At 52.1% G+C, this 18,431-nt stretch overlaps 4 protein-coding genes across 4 annotated transcripts; 1 reads left to right on the plus strand and 3 right to left on the minus strand.

The window, feature by feature from the left end:
- Positions 1–370: 370 nt before the first annotated feature.
- Positions 371–1,538, minus strand: Z519_11824 (uncharacterized protein; the record flags this gene model as incomplete). The annotated part of the gene is made up of 3 exons (XM_016769534.1): positions 371–939; positions 992–1,113; positions 1,165–1,538. The coding sequence occupies 3 exons, from the start codon at positions 1,536–1,538 to the stop codon at positions 371–373; spliced, it is 1,065 nt and encodes a 354-aa protein (XP_016614170.1).
- Positions 1,539–1,882: 344 nt separating this feature from the next.
- Z519_11825 (uncharacterized protein) lies at positions 1,883–3,154 on the minus strand (the record flags this gene model as incomplete). The annotated part of the gene is made up of 2 exons (XM_016769535.1): positions 1,883–2,837; positions 2,952–3,154. The coding sequence occupies 2 exons, from the start codon at positions 3,152–3,154 to the stop codon at positions 1,883–1,885; spliced, it is 1,158 nt and encodes a 385-aa protein (XP_016614171.1).
- A 439-nt stretch (positions 3,155–3,593) lies between these two features.
- On the minus strand, positions 3,594–6,104 carry Z519_11826 (uncharacterized protein; the record flags this gene model as incomplete). Its single annotated transcript, XM_016769536.1, has 1 exon — positions 3,594–6,104. One exon carries the CDS (start codon positions 6,102–6,104, stop codon positions 3,594–3,596), a length of 2,511 nt encoding a protein of 836 aa, XP_016614172.1.
- Positions 6,105–12,221: 6,117 nt separating this feature from the next.
- Positions 12,222–13,340, plus strand: Z519_11827 (uncharacterized protein; the record flags this gene model as incomplete). The annotated part of the gene is made up of 1 exon (XM_016769537.1): positions 12,222–13,340. One exon carries the CDS (start codon positions 12,222–12,224, stop codon positions 13,338–13,340), a length of 1,119 nt encoding a protein of 372 aa, XP_016614173.1.
- Between the last annotated feature and the right edge of the window lie 5,091 nt (positions 13,341–18,431).

Raw genomic sequence — 18,431 nt, forward strand, 5'->3', positions numbered from 1 at the left:
GCTCCACGGAAAGAACAACTTCGACGTTTGCCAGGAGAACTTTGTAGGATTTGCTTGCCTTGGTCATAGCACTTCGCACCTTATCTGAGTTCAGGCATAGCCCGCCGAATACGGCACAGCCACACCTGTTTGATCCTACTCTGCCGCGGCGGATACAAGATTTTGTCCATTTGCCGTCGGCCTTCAGTGCGCGCCTGGGGGATCAGGAATACCAGCATATTCACTGAACCTTGGCTCCAAGCCTAGGGATCCAGAGGTCCCTGCTCGACCGACTTTCATGCCTGAAATAATTGGACTGTAGTTTTGAGTTGTGTGTTTGACTTTGCTAGAGTGGTTGTGCTCGCGATGAGACGAGCCTGGCAGGTGATGGCTAGCCGGAAGCTGAGAACGCGACCCTGTCGCTGGAACGCCGGCTTGGTGGACACCCAGACGAGAGTGAGCCGGTAAGGTTACTCGTTGCAGAGGCGTTCCTGAAGTGGTCACAAGATTTGCTGTGACGGGTTAGTAGAAACAGGCCGGTCACCTTGGGCCACGTACGTATTCTAGATATCCCCGGTCTCTCCGGTGGCAGCATGCCTCTCTGCTCGCTGCCGCCAACACTGCTCCCGGACCTCTGATGAGGATGGAGTCGTTCTGGTCCTTCTTGCAGTCGGCCGTAGTTAGGAATTGACCTTTGTGGAATGTTGAGAGGCTCTGGTGGATAAACCGCTCGTCTTGAGGCCATAATGGGCTGTTTCTTGGTTTGGGGTAAGGCATCCATGGATTGTAACGTCTGAGCCACGTCGTCATCAGCAAGAGGTTGGATTTTCTCCAACATGACTTTCTGCTTCAGAATATCGTAGAGCTTCTGGGTCTGTGCTTGCTTCTTGCTCTTTTCCTGATACTGATCGAAAAGCTGGGCATATTTTTGGTTCATTGATTGTTGATCAGCAGTGAGGTCTTCGCAGAGGTCAGTGGCCTTTCCTTAGCGGAGATAATTTGCAGGTTATACCCTGATTTTGCGTCTCTAGAGCTTGGATTCGAGTATTGGCATCACTAACAATCCTTTCAACTTCTGCATTGAGCTGGTGGTACCTCTGCATCAGGTTTCTGGCAATGTGTTGCTGATATGCACTGTCACTCTTATCAGAAGAGTTAGGCAATGGACAATCCGTTCAACGTCACTGTTCCTGAGCATTCTGGTATGTCCAGAACGAAAGCGCTCTCTGAGCACATTCCACGATAGTTGCGGGATCAAAGCCACAGAGGACGCTGGTCTTGAAGTCCTCGGGGGGATTCACCAGATTGCGGACGGCGTCATGGGCATTTGGTAGGTCGGTTTTGCAGACCGGACAGCGACGCTGGTTCCGAGGTGCGGTAGATAAGCCAGTCTTTTCGGCGCAGGGGATGCAAAAGATGTGCCTGGAAGAGGTCAGAATAATGATGGCAAGGTGTATCATCAGGAGGACATGCGCGCAAGTCGTGACGATCGCTTCTGTCGTGAGCGCAGTGCGACAACTGCCCCCATGTTGGCTGTTGCACCGGAGGTGCTGGTCCATTGCTTCGTCTTAAGGAGAGGAGATCTGGCAAGTGGTTGAATCGGGGAATGAGAGACGGGTAGAGGAGAGTCGGGAGAGGCCGTATGTCAAGACATCAGCAGTTGGGAGGTGGGAGGCGGGACGCTACTTCCTTGTCCAGCCCAAGACAGAGAACGACCTTGAAGCTCAGCCTTGCCAATCAGCCTTGTCCGTCAGCCTTGTCCGCACCTGCCTGCTGTCTCGAGTCTTTGCAAGGCCAGCCCATCTTCCATGTGATATTCATTCTGGCGAGTCCCATTCTTAACTGCTTCCATCCCGCATCCACCATCTCCGCAGAGAATACCGTCCTCAGAAACAAGTCCAGTTCAGCCAAAGAAAAAGGCATTGCCCTGCGGATCCCTTCTGCCTCCCTTAGCGATCTCCTCAAAGTCCATCCCCGCCTTGAACTCTTTCCATACACTTGCCGGATATATGTGCTTGTTCCTCTCGTACCACCTCCGATCCACGACTTTGGTCAACGCCGGATCGTCATTATGCCCTTCCAACGTCTCTTGCTTCTTTCCGGGCACCCTTAATAGACCCATGTTTTCGCCAGCTTGTCCGCTCGGGTTGGCATTCCTGACGTCTGCTGTTCCCAGGTACTCGAACAGCAACTTTCCTTCTCTGCTCGGATCGGGAATCTTGTTTGCAATAAAATAGTAGAACTCATAATGATGCGGTATGATGACTTCGCCTCTTACGAGCATCAAGTCATCTACGCCCACGCGCGCCCACTGCTTCCTCGAGTCCTCCCTGCTTTTCTTCTGTGCGGCACCACTCCCACCAGCACCAGATACCGAGCCAGACCCAGAGACGCCGAGTTCAGCGCCGACTTTTCTACACCGGTCCAAGAACAACCACACATGATCGCCCTTTTTCACTTTCACGCTCCCGCCCGGGACATTCGCCCCAGCTTCGTAAAACACAAAGGGGATCTCAATCTCTGTGTCCTTCACCCGGTCTTGGATCTCAAGAAATTCCTTCCGGAGCCTTTCTCGCTCCAGAGCGTCAGCCGCCAAGGCGGCTTTTGTGATTGCCCGAGGTGGAGGGAGAGTTGACTTTGGGTTGGGCGTTAATTTTCGAGTGATCACGGATGGTTCAGGCGACGGTTCGGCGGACGTTCTCAGGCTTCGCGCCGCGGGCGTCGAGACCGCGCTTCCGCCATCTACGTCTTCGTCTTCATCGCCTCCAAAGGATAGAAGCCCTTTCGCTGCAGCCTTTTTTTTCTTCAACTTCTTACTCGGAGGTCCGTCTTGATCAGTCTTTCGTGTCGCCGCCGCACTGTGCTTTGCAAATTAGTCCCACTCTCACAACCCTCAAGAAAAATCCGCAAAGCGAAGAAATAAAGGGTAGTGGTTCACCACACCCTCAGCGCAAACGAGTTACAAAACTCACCCGTCACTCTCTGGTGTCCTCGTTCCAGTCCTTTCTCTTGCCTCTTTCTCTTTCAATTCCAACACATCTGCCCTTCTCTTGCGGAAGTCCGCCAAGTTCACTAAGCCGACCGTTTGCGATTTGAGCAGGTCCTCCGCGGTGGCGGACTGCGCAGTGAATGCGCGCGGCGTCGAGGTTCCGGAGGGAGGGTTGGAGTGGGACATGTTTACAATCCGGAAGGGGGAGGGAGGTAAAAGAGGTGGGAAGGGAGAGAAAGAGTGAAATAAGCATGCGGTGTAGTCCCATCGCTGTGTGGCTAGCCAATCAGGAACTAGAATGTTCAGCCTTGCATGTCCTGGAGACTGGGGTCTTGAATGTGGGAACTCATGGACTGACAATGGCAATCATATTGTTATGACTTCGACCATTTTGGTGGTGAAGAACGTTGCATTTTGTCCTCACCCTGTCCACCACTGACACTAGTAAGGGATTTACAGCTGTAAATGAAGCCTCGAAAAACTTTTCCTACTATACATCAACTAATTATGAGCATATATCATCATTCCTTCGTCTGGAGTATCCCAAATCTTCTCCTGTATATGACGACGAGTTGCGTCTGGCCCTGCGAGCTTCTGCGGCTCTTCCAAATCATAGACATCCTGATCAGACAACAATATACTCGCCCTGGTTGTTCTCCATTTTCATGATAGTCGTAAACCTGAAGCCAGTTTCGTTGTCCACATCTCTCTCGGAATTCCCGTGCTCACTGCCAGCCACATGCCGTTTCTTCCTATCATCGTAACTGCGCCACACTTTTTCTAAAAGCTCCAAACAGCTCTTGTTGTTGAGAAACCCACTATCTTTTTGAATATCCAGACATCGTTGGCGAATCACCTCACGATCAAGGTCATCCACGCACTCGCTGCCCGTGATGAACAACGGCCAGAGAAGATATACGTCCGACTTGACGGCTTTGATGTATTTGAGGCATACTTGGACCAAATCGCAGATGGCTGAGTCCGTACTAGGAGCTTGTGGGTGAGCTAGGCGCTCCGTGTATAGCAGTGCAGAATACCTGAAGGACTCAGATATATTGCCGAGATCCACGCGCTGCTCGTCGGTCAAATAGGGCGCTCCAGGGTTCGGGTAGTCGAAGACGATAGGATCCAGCTGCCAAGCCAACAATGCCTGTCGAATTTCTCTCCATTCTCGCCAGAACTGCGTTTTCACGTCGGGTTTGGATACTTTGCTGGAGAACAATTCCTCGTCCTCGGTGATCTGCATCCATCCATTGCCATTAAATTTGCTATAGTCAAAGTTCAGTGCGGATGGGATCGTCGGCGGTGGTCGAGAAACAATGGTAGGATACTCTTCGACAGTTTTACCTTGGCTCAACACATTTAGCCTGCCCAATTTGGCGATGATCTTGAACAAGTGCCCATCACAACCCGCAAGATTCTCCAAGGCCCATTCTTCGTCGGAAAGGGCGGACACGTCCAAATGGTAGCCCTGAAGCTGCCCCTCACGATCGTTGACTGTAGCAGTCATTGCATCAAACCAGGTAAACATCCGTGTAAACCATTTCGCCTCCCTCGTATTCAACCCTGGATCATTCTTGCGCAGCGAGAGGAGTTTCTTGACTCCGGCGAACTGTGTCCGGAACTTAGCAACCCCTGAGTCGCAGATATGGAATAGACACAAGATAAGTAGTGTGGCCAGAATCGAATCGTCCATTCGTTGAATGGGATTGGCAAGCTGCCTGTTTAGGGATTGAATGGCAATCCCTTTATGCATTGATTCCTCACGCGCTTGCTCCTGCGGAGTCAACAAGCCCGTTTCATGCCACTGTTCCTTCGTGAGGGTGAGATGTGCCATAGAGGACCGCCTCGCCGGATCAGTTTTGCCCGTAGATAGCCCTGTTTCGCGCCGTTGTCTCAGGTTACTCGCCGCCAATGCGGCTATCGCATGCTGGAGAGTTTCGCTCCTTCCAGCTAGCCGCAGAATTTGTGTTCGATATGGATTTGAAGGACCATCGAACGCAACAATTACGGGCGAGATGACCTCAGTATAATAATGTATGAGGTACTGCATCCGTGGCGTTGCTCCAATAGCTCTTACACCTGCAAAAGGCGAGAGCAAAAGGCTGCAGTCGTGGAGCGACCACTGGGAAAAGCCTACCATAGAATCATCTTCAACAATGGCACATTCGTTTTCGTACGGATTCCGAAGAACTTCCTCGACCACTTCATTAGCAGCTTCGTCGACCAGTTGGGTGGTGGCTGGTTCCACTTCTTGGGGTAGAAGTACCCGGGCGGACTCGTCCTGTCTCTGGTAAACGGGAAACTGTCCGTGATCGGGATATGACCCACCAAATGAGGAGGTAATTTGAGGGGACTCAGGATACGTAGGCAAAGTCGCCGTTATACCAGGAGGGTTATGGTTCAAGACTTGTCCAAAGTATGCCGAGTCGGGAGAACGAGGAGAGTGAGACATGGGGGACACTCGATCGCTCCCACTGCATGCAGCACTGGGCCGCCTAATGCCAGCACCGGTAGGTACCTCATGGGCAGCCCATGAAGGGGCTGGATACAAACACACTCCCAACGCTGTTTTGATACCGGGGAGTTCTGGTGGCGGGCTCCATGAATTCGGAGTCGCGGCATAAGAGGGAGGCATTGAAGGAGGATGGGGTGGACCAAAGTGGAAGGCCGCATTGCTGTTGGTAGAAGATTCTGGGGATCGCACAGCCGGAGCGGGTGTGGACAGAACTTCTGGAGCTGCATTAAGAATGTGATGCAGCTGTGGTGGACGCGGCGGAGGTGGCGGCGGCGGTACCGATGTCCTCTTTGGCCTCGGTGGCGAACTGGGAGAGGAAAGCTTCTGCGTGCCAGCAATGGGCAGTGAAAGGCCACGCAACTTGCCCCTGCTTGCCACTCCATTCCCCCAGGTCAATTGAGTCTTGTAGCCGGCGCAGTCTTTCCCATCATCCAAGCATCGGGAGCAGTACGGTCTCCGACGGTCGCAATCAACACTGCGACTTGTGCAGGTGAAGCAGTCCACAGCTGCACCAGCAGCAGGCGCACGTTTCCTCCTCTTTCGTGGCGGGATCGAAGCATTGGTTTCTGGAGGCGCAGACGAAGTATTTTGCTGAGCGGCGAACTGAGAGCTGGACATGATTATGCCAACGGTCGCAGACTCGATGTATAGGACGACTGGCGTGACGAGGAGGAGTGAGACAAAGAAATGCTAAGACGTCATTCGCAGAGTCAAAGATTTCAATTCAAATTCATTCGAACAGCGGGTAAAACCCCAAGATCTCCATTTCGGGGAATATATCGGGATATATCGGCCAGGACATGAGATGATGGAGATAGGTGAGATTGTAGCAAAGCAGCAAGGAAAGGAACAGGAAAAGAAACAGAAACAAGAATGAGCGGAAGGAATGCTGAGTCCACGGGCAGCCAACCACCCCATAAGATATGGGGCGTGCGCACCAAGAAGGGATCTACAGTGCAGAGAAGGATAACGGCGTCATGGATCGAAGGCGTCGAAGCCGTGGAAGGTGGGAAAGATGGCACTGATGGGAGGACAATTGAAAGTTGGAGAGGTGGCAGTGGTGTGCACAAGTGCGGGAGGTGACAGGACGCCGAGGCCAATCAAGGACGCCTCTGCTTCCTCTCACTATGCATCTCTTAGGGGTCCTAGGAGCCTCCCCGCAGGCCCTATCGTCTCTACTGCCACCTGGACATGCCACTGATAGGCTCCCTAAGCCCTGTACTTGCTACTCGGTACATACCAGTAGGCCGTGCTGGATTGTCCAGCCAAGTCCACGGTTATTTTGCATGTGACCAGAAGGGAAAGACTCCCGACGGGGGCAGATAAGTAGCTCTTCTCTTACTGAGCAAACGTTGGCATACCCACCTAGGTAGGTACCGAGCACCCTTCCACATCATGATGCCACCATCAGCCATCTACTATGTATCCCCATCTACGAGCACAATCCCTTGATATTCTCGACTGCTTAACCCCGGGCTCCTCGGCAGGGCAGAGTCGACAGAACAAACCCTCTTTGGGTGTGACGCTGTTATCTTGCAGAAATCAGTCCGACAGGGCTGGGGAACTCCTCCACCACTAAGATTGGAGCCTGGAGAACTCGCACCACGAGGCAGTATTGGTGGAATCTGCCCTAGCCTGGCCAACATCCTCTCACACAAGGCTATACTCCGTGCTTTAGAACAGCGTTTTTCATCCTCAATCTGAGCAGCATACCCGGTGTTCCATATCTCGGTTTCATAAGGCAAAGGAAAAGAAGAAAAAGTCAACTACCACCCAGGACAAATGCCGAACTGGTTTCCTCTTCGTCTGAGCCCTTCGTACGCTTTTGATCTACCGAGCTGCTACTTAGGACGCTTTTTGGGGTTTTTATTTTTTGTGATCTGTTCCTCTCTTAGCCTGCCCCGCCGGCTCAGAGGGCCGTCGAACCCGTGTGCTGCGCGATCCACAAAGAGAACGGAGCATGTTAGACATAGTCCACTTCTTTTGTGCACTATTCAGAGCCAGGATTTCGGCTAATATTTTACAGGGCAGAGATGGGTCGGTCATCGATTGCACCGCGTGCTCCACCTCCACTGGGTTCCAAAATGGCAGTACCGACTACGCTGGACACTACCTCGCACTCAAGAAGCAATTGTCGGAGGTAAGTATGTACTATGAAAAGTGATTTAAGAAGTCAGACGTCAACAAGAGCAGGTACCAATCTCCGGGAACCAATATTCTCTTTTTTTTGAGCGCCAGGACTTGTTCATGCTGACATCTCCCTTGTCTCCGCAGCCGCCAGCGTTTTCAGTCATCCCTTCGAAACATCTGGCGTCTGGCTTGCAGACACCCATTGTGAACATCAACAAGAGCCCGGCTACAACCTCGAGGCTTCATCAATCCCATGGTCCCTACGCCGTTGGTGCCATCAGGCTGTCAGCGCCGGTGCCAAACGTGGTGCGGCCGGGGCAGGAAATTGCCGTCCGGGGTTTGAGTTGGGCCATTGCAATTTCCAATTCTATTCTTGCAGGGGTCTGCCCGCCATGCCAAAGCCTCGTGGACCTCGACTTGGGTTTCGTTGAGCACGTTCTTTGTGTTCTGTTACATCTGCGCGTGTCCTTCGTACCGTGTTGAAAATGATGTCTCGTACGGTCTGGAAGCTATGAGTCATTCTTGGTCTCTCGAGAAAATAGGTCCCGTCTACGAGGATCAGAGATCAGGCCGTAGTAAACCACAGCAACACACGAATGAGCCCGGAGAAAAGGCGCAAACGTTGGGTCGGAAAGTCCACTGCAGATGGGATGCCTCCCCAGGATCAAATCCAATTCTTAGTTCCTCAACAAATTGTGATAGTTGTGAGTGGAATTCTCTATGACCTACCATCCGCTATCTTCACCGCTCCACTAGCCATAACGCTGTGACTCCTTGACGAGTCAAATTGAAAATGGAAGACCAGGCTGTGACCAAACTCACAAAGCCTGAGATCCATGTTGGTGTTTTTTAGTGGTAGCAAGAAAGCCAAAGTCATCGAGTTTGGGGCAACACCGAGTCTTAGTTAATTGCAGTATGTGATTGAACTGTGCAAAGTTATTTTTGCTACCCAACACAGCCTTGGGCCCGTAAAGACGGTGCAATTCTGAAGGATTGCAAGATTCAGAACCTTCTAGGAGTCTGATGGAGGCTCCGCCTGTTCAGTTTCAGTGGCCGATTGATATTAACAACAGTCATAAGTGCGTCAGAACGACAAGGTTGGTACCCAAAGTGGTCGAAGCCAGCGGATCGGGGCGCTGCTGGCTTCTGGAGCCGAAGCATGCGAGTTTGCCTCATTCACAGAGTAAACGGATCAATGGGGAGACTGCCGTCTTTTCAGATGCAGCGTGAAGCAGATGGGAATGAGGCGGTAAGAAACGAGCGACTGGAGTGGTGGAAGACGATGACAATGATGCCCAAAGCCAACGCCAAGGCTAATGTAAAGCTGGAATGCGCTGGCACTCGCTCACTCGCTCGTTCCAATCAACGACACGGCCAAGACAAATAGAGGAACCTATACTTGGTGAAGGAGTCGGTCACTGACCCAACCCTTTCTCAAGGTAAGGTAATATTCAGAACTGCTTTGATACCGAAGATACAATACCTAATACCTCTCAACAGGATCACAAGAGGCCACAAGGACGGTTCTTAGGCACTCCCGGCGCCGGTAGAGCGTACCGCAATGCGAAGTGCAGAGTGCAACGGATGGATGGACCATTCCAAGGGTGAGAGATGGTGGCAAACAGACTCGAGAGGACTTGATTCACGGACCGTCATCCTTAGTGGGCTGAAGCTCATTTGTTTAATGCGCGTTGCCGCACCACCAGCAGACTCGACAACAAGTCATCCTTTCCCCCATACGGGCTGATCAACCCTTTTTCTTTCACACGTCTCAATTTAACGGCCGACTGCAGGACGGGCACCGAAGGTGATATGTGTCATCTGCACCAGAGCGGACGGCAGCACTGCACAAACACGAGTCACGTTGCTTGTGTCATGTAGGCTTCTTGGGGAGAATCTCTGCGAGCCAATCGAGGTTTCAAAGGAGCAGGTGATCTCGACCTCTGGTCTTTCGTGGCAACATACGGAACACTCAGCTGCCCTACGGGAGACATTGGGGCCAAGTGTTGTCGGTGAAGGGCGACTTCAGCCTTTGAGCTCCACAGCACACGAGGCCTGACGAGGCTTGATCGTGCATAATTGGATCTGATCGTCGAGAATTTCAGCTCAGTTTGACCGATTGACACAAAAATCGCCTCTCTTCAGAAGAATGATTGGCTGGCAGGATCGCCAATCAGGGCGAGTCTGGACAAGCATTGGACTAGACAACAGGAGGTGAATATTTCACAAGAGATCTTTTGATATCAATCCATCTCATTGGTTTGCAAACCTTCTGGACGGCGAGCTGAACATGGCCAAGTAACCCGCTTGTTTGAGACTCGCAAGACTCCCTACCTAGACCGACATACCAGCGTCAAACTTGACAAAACCTTGACCTTGTCGCTAACCCCCAATCGTTCGGTGGGCAATGTTCGCGTTGAGGAAAGCATTCGAATCTAGATCAGGGCCAAATGCCAATTGAAAGGACTTACATCGTACAGCCACGGAAACTGAGTCACTTGGAAGGAAGAGATAATTTTTCGAGTATCTGGATACGTCTCCAGATAGAGCGGCGGAGAGAAGCCACCAAAAGCAACGCAAGGAAGAGACGACACGAACGACGAAGGTGATAGCGGATTGCTTGATGATGCTATTTATGAAGGATCGTGCAAGGGCATGCTTCGCAAAAAGGAGCAGATTTGGGCATAGCGACGCTCAGCGATCGGCGCTTGTGTCGTGCATTATTTGTTCCATTGGCGTTGAGGATTTCTCAATATGCGAGGAAGTATGACGGACAGTCAGCTTACATTACATGGAAGCGGCGCAGTTCCCGTGACCCCGCTCCGGTGCCGAGAGTGATGTCGATGGGCGTCCAGGGTGCCCAAAAGTTGGTCCGGGCTCAGTAAAGCCGTGGGTTCTAGGCATATCTACCCCCTCCCGAGGGCTTCCAGAAGTCAGAATGGAGTGCGCACGGGCTTAAGCAGCGGCTCTTAGGGAGAGTGGCAGTGAAATCGCCCTGTTCCGGACTTGGTAGGCGTTGTTAAGTCCTGAGGGGTTTTGGGCATGGCTGCGCTGCCCTCTTTAACCATTGTGGTTAAGCTGGTCAAACAAAAAGCGAGAGCGATCAGGTAAGCCGGAGGCCCTCGACCGCCTATGACGCCTGGGCGAGGCCTTTATACATGCTTAAAGGTGCGACATCAACCAAGACTCGGAGCTCCCATCCTCCGCAACCCTCGTGCGTTCTTCCAAATCATCATCACCAACACCACCATCACCGCGCTTGGTTCAAAGTTGTTGCCACTGCCATCGCTGGCGCTTCTATCATCTCTCTTTGTTTATTCAGCAACAGAAGAAGCAAGAGAAAGACCAGGAAGATACCAGATTAGGCTACAGTCAATCTGCGCCATCACGGCGTGACTACGCTTCCTTCAACTCCCTTCAAATACAAGACCTTCACACCTTCTGTTTCGCCTCCTCCTGCCTCACGCCCACCAACTCCATCAACGTCACCTCGTATCAGTATTTACCGTACATTACTTGTACCGAAACCTCTCCAAAGTGGGCATCTGTGGCCTCCCCTCTGGGTCCTCTCGCTCTTTTCCTGCCATCCTCTCGCAGCCTCTCCCGCTCGCTAGGGGCTTCCTTCGCATCGCGCTAAGAGTCCTCAACCCTTGATCCCTGACCGGAGCCAAAAGAGTTGGGATCACGGCACGCACAGGCAGGAGCATGGACCAGTCCTAGTCTGGACAAGCCATCAAGCCATCCGCTGCACCCACTTCTCCTTCTCTGTCACTTTCGACCCCTTCGATACCGTCGAACCTAAAAGGGCATCCACTCACCTTGGGCCATCGTCTCCCTCTCCCAAAAACTCCATTTTAACATTAATTGCCCCCCTGATCTCCCAGTACTGCTATCAATTTCCCTTTCAACAACGATCTTTTCAGTTCTTCTGCCACGCTGCTGATTGGCCACTTTGAGCATTTTGGCTCCAGTTGGTCCCATTCCATTCTACCAGCTTCTACACTAGTCTAGCACTGAACCGGCAAAGGTACAGCCGCGTCCATCACCTTCAGACGCGCGGACACGGATTTCCAGTTTCCAAGAAGAACAGCCTTCTCTTTCATGAGACCCTAGTGTCCACTTTCGACTCATCGTCAAAGTCGACTCACACCGGCTGGTTTGCTCCGCGGCCCCCCTGGTCAGAATCCACACAACCTCGGGGCCTTTTCAACTTCCTCAAGGAAAACGAACATATACTCCCACCAACCTTTACCAGCCATCGAAAAAAAAATTTTTTCTCTTTCTCCTCACTTCAACCACCTCTTCCGCGTCATCGCAGAGCCTGCACACTGCAGCGAACGAAGCTTATCCACTTTTACTGTCCCAAATTGAGTCACCAGGCTCAATTCAGACCTAAACCAGCCACCCTTGGAGGCCTACCACGCTATGATATTCAGCCAGTCCAACATCTTCCGGACACATCTTTTCTCTCGACAACACATAACTCGACCAGAGCAGTCCGACATAGACCCAGATCGGGGGGAAGATTGTTGCGGACAGGGGCAGGAGTGAGGAGAGAGTTGAACGCCCCGAGTCGGAAGCAGAGTCCCATCTATCAGGATCAATATGAGTTACCACTACGGCGTGCCGCCGTCGCACTACACAAAATACTACGGAAATTCGTCGCCCTACAGCAGCGGCGAGTACGTCCACTACGCCCCCCAGTACGATTCAACACCGAAGAAACACGCGCGAAAAACCAGCTATACACCGTCCCCCCGAGTCGGAGGCTGGTATTCGCCTGCGGGCTCGCCACCACCATACTATGAGCCCAACGTCCAGTATTCTGCACCGCGGGAGGATGTCTATGTGAGTGAGGCAAGGGGCAAGACCCGCATATATGAGAGCTACAGCACCTTTCCTGGCTCGAGATATCATACCCGTTCATCATCGCGCAAGCAGAATCAGCCCATCTATGTCTACGACGATGAAGCTGAATATGCAGGAGTGCAGCCAGAATACGTCTACCGAGAACCAAAGTCCAAGCCAAAGCATGCGAGGAAGCCAAGCACTGACACCTACTTTTACTATGGGCAGGAGCAGATTATTGACGAACAGCCAAAGCGTTCGAGGGCTCGACGTGCCTCGACCACCTCGAAGCCGTCCCCGAAGTCCAAGCCCACATCATCGACACCGCAGGCGACTGAGGAAGACGCTATCCGCGCCGGGATCCCCGCCGGCTACTCCATCAAGCACTGGGATCCGACCGAATTGCCCATTATTCTGCTGGGCAGTGTCTTTGATGCCAACTCACTTGGCAAATGGATCTATGATTGGACCGTCTTCCATCACGGCGCCTCTACTCCCATCGCCGATATAGCCGGCGAACTTTGGCTTCTCCTCATCAAGCTCGCCGGTAAGATGAAGCGAGCTGAAGAATGTGTGGACCGGATCCGCAACCCTGAGAAACAGGAAACCGTCGAGGACTTCATCATCAGTGGCAAACGCCTCTGGGAGAAGTTCAAGGCGCTCCTCAAGGATTGCGAACACTTCATGCTCAAGGCTGCCAAACGTGACGGCACCAAGACCATGGGTAAGAAGGCAGGCACCGAGTTTGTTGACTCTATCTTCGGTCGCGATCGCCACCTCGAGTCGACGGAGAAGATCATGAACCAGATCCGTCTTTGGAACATGCGCTTCGATGTCAACTGCGAGGAGACGTTACGCCGGCCTTCTGTTGCCTAGATTGTGACTCGGGAATGCCGAGCACATTAATTGACGGCAAGCTGGAAACAAGACTTGAACAGTGGCAAATTTTTACACTGCCTCCGCCACACTGCGCACACGTCGCCACTCTCACCGCAACCAATTGAACTCAACATCCACACGACTCACTATCACTATTACAACATCCACCTCCAAGCCATGGCCTCTGCGAGGCCATTGGCGCTAATGGGTTAGGCAACCTGTAACAATATTCACATTGAGGCATTGCATTGGAGGGTTCGCTATGAGTCATTCGCTTTTATCGCTCGGCCAGGGCACAAATGTACACTCGTTGGAGTTTTCTTTCAAGGGACACCAAAAGTTCTATCATGAAGCCATGATGGACGAACACATGACCACAGAATGACTCTGATCCCTGTATCAACATGTTACGGACAAGGCAGTCAAGGTTCTGTTGGCGTACTTCCTGTTTTATTGGCACAGAGATACCCCCTCATGTACTGCTCATCAGCTTTGCTATCGGTCTATTCAACATATTGGCTATTGGGAGTTTCGGGATATTGACTTTTTGGATGATTTTGGAGAAGCCACATGGGTGGCAAGGATAAACATTGCCTTGGAGTTTCTGGACGGAGTTTCAGGTTCACGGGGATTTTTCGCTATCACCATGGAGGATATTACTTCCAGGACTCACGGGACCTTGGAAGATTATGGACCACCAGATACAAGGGTGATTTCGTTGTAATCACAGGATTGAATGTACTAATATCACTTGATTTTGCGGGCTGCAAATTTTTATTTTCTCTCTGTTCCCCGGGAGTTGATCTCTGTCTTTCTGCATATTCTACCGTACGATTGTCGTCTCATTTGGGCGACTGACTCCCCCCCTTGTCTGCCCCTCGATGATTCACTCGCGCAACTCTCCTAGTGAGGCGTTTACTCAGCAAAGTCGCAATCCCACAACCAACATCTTACGACCTTTTCCTCTCCCTCTCTCCCACATAGATGCACCGGTTTGTCAGTCACGCGACGCAAGTCCGGGGATTTTGCAGTGTAGGTCAGTCCCGTAATCAAGTCGCGCTGCTCATCATCGTCATCGACGTAGGTAATGGTCGTTAAGCGCTGTCAGCGTTGTACTCGCTTTGCTGGCGGGCTGCTATTTGGGGAGGGCGCTAGTGGACTCCGTACTTTGAGGGCCTGGGGGCTACAAACATTCTTCCAATCGATGGAATGGCGTCATGGGTTAATTACCTAGGTACCTAGTTACCTGGTCATGCGAACACGCGCCGTATGAGTATACAAATACAGATACATTTACGGAATACATTTATGTTATTTGATTGATGCGAAGTTCGATGCTGCTTCTGCTGCTCTTGCAGGTGGACCCGTATACCAACACCCACCAAATTCCTCCAGGCTAGATCCATAGTCCTTTCGCAGTCAAAGGTTACTTGTGTACAATGACTTGGCTCCGAGTCCGCAATACCTAGGTAGGAATTAAAGTAAGCAGCGAGGTGCGGAGTGGTTAGTTGCTTAGAGTTTTCTGGGCATCCCCTCCCTACCTATGGAAGGAGTACTCGACTATCGACGTGAGAAACTACTTAGGTAGGGATAGAAGTTACGAGTACGGGGGAGCAGTCAAGAGCCTATCAATCAACTCACTGAGTGCCTCTGGAGTCAATTGGCCTGGAGTCGGGTAGAGTGAAATCAGCTCGAGTCAACTCAACCTGCTCTAGATCAGCTCAACTCAGCTCGTAGATGCAAGAAGGGCGGGGGCATGATGCGACAGAAACAACTAGTACAACCACAAGGACAAACTCAGGCGTGCCGGCTCAGCTTGTCCAGCTCCCATCACCACCACCATTACCATCACCATCAATATCACGGCGACCATTGCCCTTCCCCCTCCCTCCTCACCTGGCCGAACTAGCCCCTCCTTCCCCGCCCACGCGCCGTGCACCGCATATCCACATTTCTTTATTCCATTTCACCAGAGTGCTGTGTACATACACACATACACAGGAAGAGACATTCTCGCGTAGACCTGTCCTAGAATGAAGACCCTAGGTCGGGTTGTTTCAGGGCAGCCTGTGTAGGTTGGTTTCTTCGGTCCATCAGGGTTGGCTTCTCCATCAACAAGTTCAATTACGACCAGTTACGACGTACTCGGGTTCGGAGCTCGACTGGCGTAACACAGCGTGGCACAGCAGCGAAGCCAGCACGGAATGGGAAGTTATCGAGATTTTCTTCTCAGCACTCCTCGCCACCCTCTGGCTAACTAGCTAAGTGCAAGAACGAGGAGGTATTCGCGTAGAGGTCCTCCTGGTAGCTGTGTACATATGTAAGGGTGTATGGAAGAATGGGGTGTATTGGGTGGGTGTAATTGTCGGCATTTGTAAAGTCAAATATATACCAGATCACATGGATTCGGTTGAGCCTACAAGCACTGGCACATGGTGATACACAGCTAGCTAGAAAGTCGGACTCGCGTTCGTGACCCCTACCCTTGCCCTCTCTACAAATCACAACCCGTTGTCTCCACGAGGGCGGCAAGCGGCATGGAATTCAAATATAGTAAACCTCGGCGAGGAAAGGGAAGGAGGCAAGGAACCCTTCTTCTTTTGCCAAGCTGATCCCTCGGAAAGTCTGTAATGGAGGTGCGGGTGAAAGAGATATCGGGGCGCTTAGTGAGCCCCCAAAAGCAGCGTTCCCCTCCTGTTGTACATTGTTCAGCCGTAACGAGCAGAGGTGCCTTTTAACGAGTAATATGAACAGTAGATAGTCCGTCAGTTAGCGTCGCGGCTAAAGCATGGAAGCCGTCATGGAAAGTAACCAATCCATTCTCATGCTTCACCCTAGTCTCCAATTGTTAGCCCGAGCATCCAACCAGGAATGACAGGATGAGCGGTTTTCGAACCCCAGCTGGCCCTTGCCCGAAAAAAAAAACTGCACAGAAGCAGAGAAGAACAGAAGCAGAGAAGAACAGAAGCAGAGAAGAACAGAAGCAGAGAAGAACAGAAGCAGAGAAGAACAGAAGCAGAGAAGAACAGAAGCAGAGAAGCAGCATGCACGCGATCGTCAGCGGCTGCAAGAGACCGGGGGGAACGAAGGGGTGATTGGGCACTCAGGGCCCCGGTTCTGCCGTTGGTTCGCTTACCATGGCCTGAACTCTGAGTGATAGGATGAACGGGAAGAAAAATAACATGGTGGGAAGGAGTGGCAAGGCGTCCAGAGTTAGGTGTCAGGATTATTCAGATCTTAGCACCAGTCTGGATCGGGGATTGATTGGTCGCCATGTCAAGAATCCAAGGGAATGCCGCGGCTGTAGCAAGCTGGTAAACCCGCGAGGCCCGCTGGATCCGCGTGACGTGTGTGACTTGAGCACGAGGTAGTCTACTGTACTTGTAGGTAAGTGTAGGAATGGATCTCTGCGCAAGGAATAAGGAGCGGATGACTGCCAACACCCGCTGGACGAGGAGCCCAGAGGAGAGCTAGACTCAGCTTGTGTGACCCACGCCTAAACGCTTCCAGCGACGTGCATGAACTACTGATCGTGGCCGCTCGCCACCAATGGTCGTGGAGGGTGTGATTGTTGCTGGTGTTGTGAACGTCGCAAAAGCACTGCGCTTTGTTCACATGCCCATCGCAAAGGCAACTCGATGTATAGCGCCGTGTGGACCCCGTAGATGGATAGCAAGTATAGGATAGACACGATAAGACCCCTGGTGGAAGGTATCAGGCGGCCAGGGGCCTGAATACCTACTGTACAAGTACTTGTAGTGTTCCCCGTCTCTATTGATTGGTGCCTTTCGCGCCACGCGCAATTTCGGGCGTTTGTGGCAGAGAGCAGACGGCAGACGAGATGGTGAAACGATGTCTACTATGTCAAACCTCAAGCCTCGGCACTGGATCGCTCGTATCCTGCTGCCCTGGACGACTCCAATACTAGAGGAGTGTTGCCCAATCGCTTCCGAGAACCAGGAAATGCTCACAGCTATGCACTCCGTACTTGCCTAGCACCTAACGCAAGGCAGGGCGGGAAGCGCCCTTGCGGGAAGGCGAGACCCCCGCTTGAGAGACTTGAAACAAACGCCCCCTGAAGCTAGCGAAACGCTGCCTTACATCGACGGGGAACATATCGACCCACTCCCCCTGAATGAGCCACTATCGACTCGCGAGAAAAGGCGGCTCTTCTCCAATCCATTCAACTTGTCGCGTCGTTGTATTTTTTTTGGGTTTGGAAACTCTCAACCGCGCCGGTAGGCAACAGCACTGCTGCCTGCAATCGACCCGTGCTTGATTTGATGTATGGTCTAGGTCTCTTGTTTTTTGAACTTTGGTACCTTTGCCACTCCCCGTTAACGAACAGACCAGCCGTAGGCGACCCATCGTGGTTTCACAAGCGCGGAAGCTGAAAGCCCGAAGAGGAGGCCATGCACTGTGCCGCCTCAAACACTCGGCTTGCGTTGTCAATCCAGTTCTTTGACAGGTTGCATGAACATGCTCACCGCCAGTGGTAACGATGCAAGGCTGGCAGCATGCAAGGAAAAGGGGGCAGGGGGGGTTCCCAGGACGTCAAAACAAGCGGTTGTCCTCCCTGAGGCTTCTGCAGGTACCAGTAGGTTTTAGAGGATCCCAGGGGCCTAGGCCTTGCGTGCTGCCTGTTCTCAGCTGCCTTTCCCGTGATACGCTCCCTTCACCGCTCTTTGCCTGTCAGTTCTGTAAGGGTTTGGTAAGGTATTGGTATTCAAAGGACATACAGAAATGACTGAAGTTGCTTGGAAAAGGAGAATTTTGTTGTGGAATGCGCGTGTCCCTTTCCAGGTGGAGGGATAACGCCCAAGCCACGGCTAGGCTTTCAGAAGGCACGGTCAAGAGTCTACGGTCAACGGTCAACGACAACAAGGGCGGCCTAGATCAGGTAGTCCTTTCGCCGCTCAGTTGAGATGCATGTGCAGGCTACTTGAAAATGCTCTTTATTGTCCTCTTCACTGAGTCTGTGCTTCTGCAAAATCAGGAGCGGACTGCACAAAGAATTGTCGGGAACAGCCAAATCTGCTGGGGGACAGGAGGAACCTCTCGTCTCATCGGTTACACCGAGCTTTCCAG

Source organism: Cladophialophora bantiana, assembly GCF_000835475.1.
Source record: "Cladophialophora bantiana CBS 173.52 unplaced genomic scaffold supercont1.24, whole genome shotgun sequence".
In the NCBI taxonomy this organism is placed as follows: domain Eukaryota; kingdom Fungi; phylum Ascomycota; class Eurotiomycetes; order Chaetothyriales; family Herpotrichiellaceae; genus Cladophialophora; species Cladophialophora bantiana.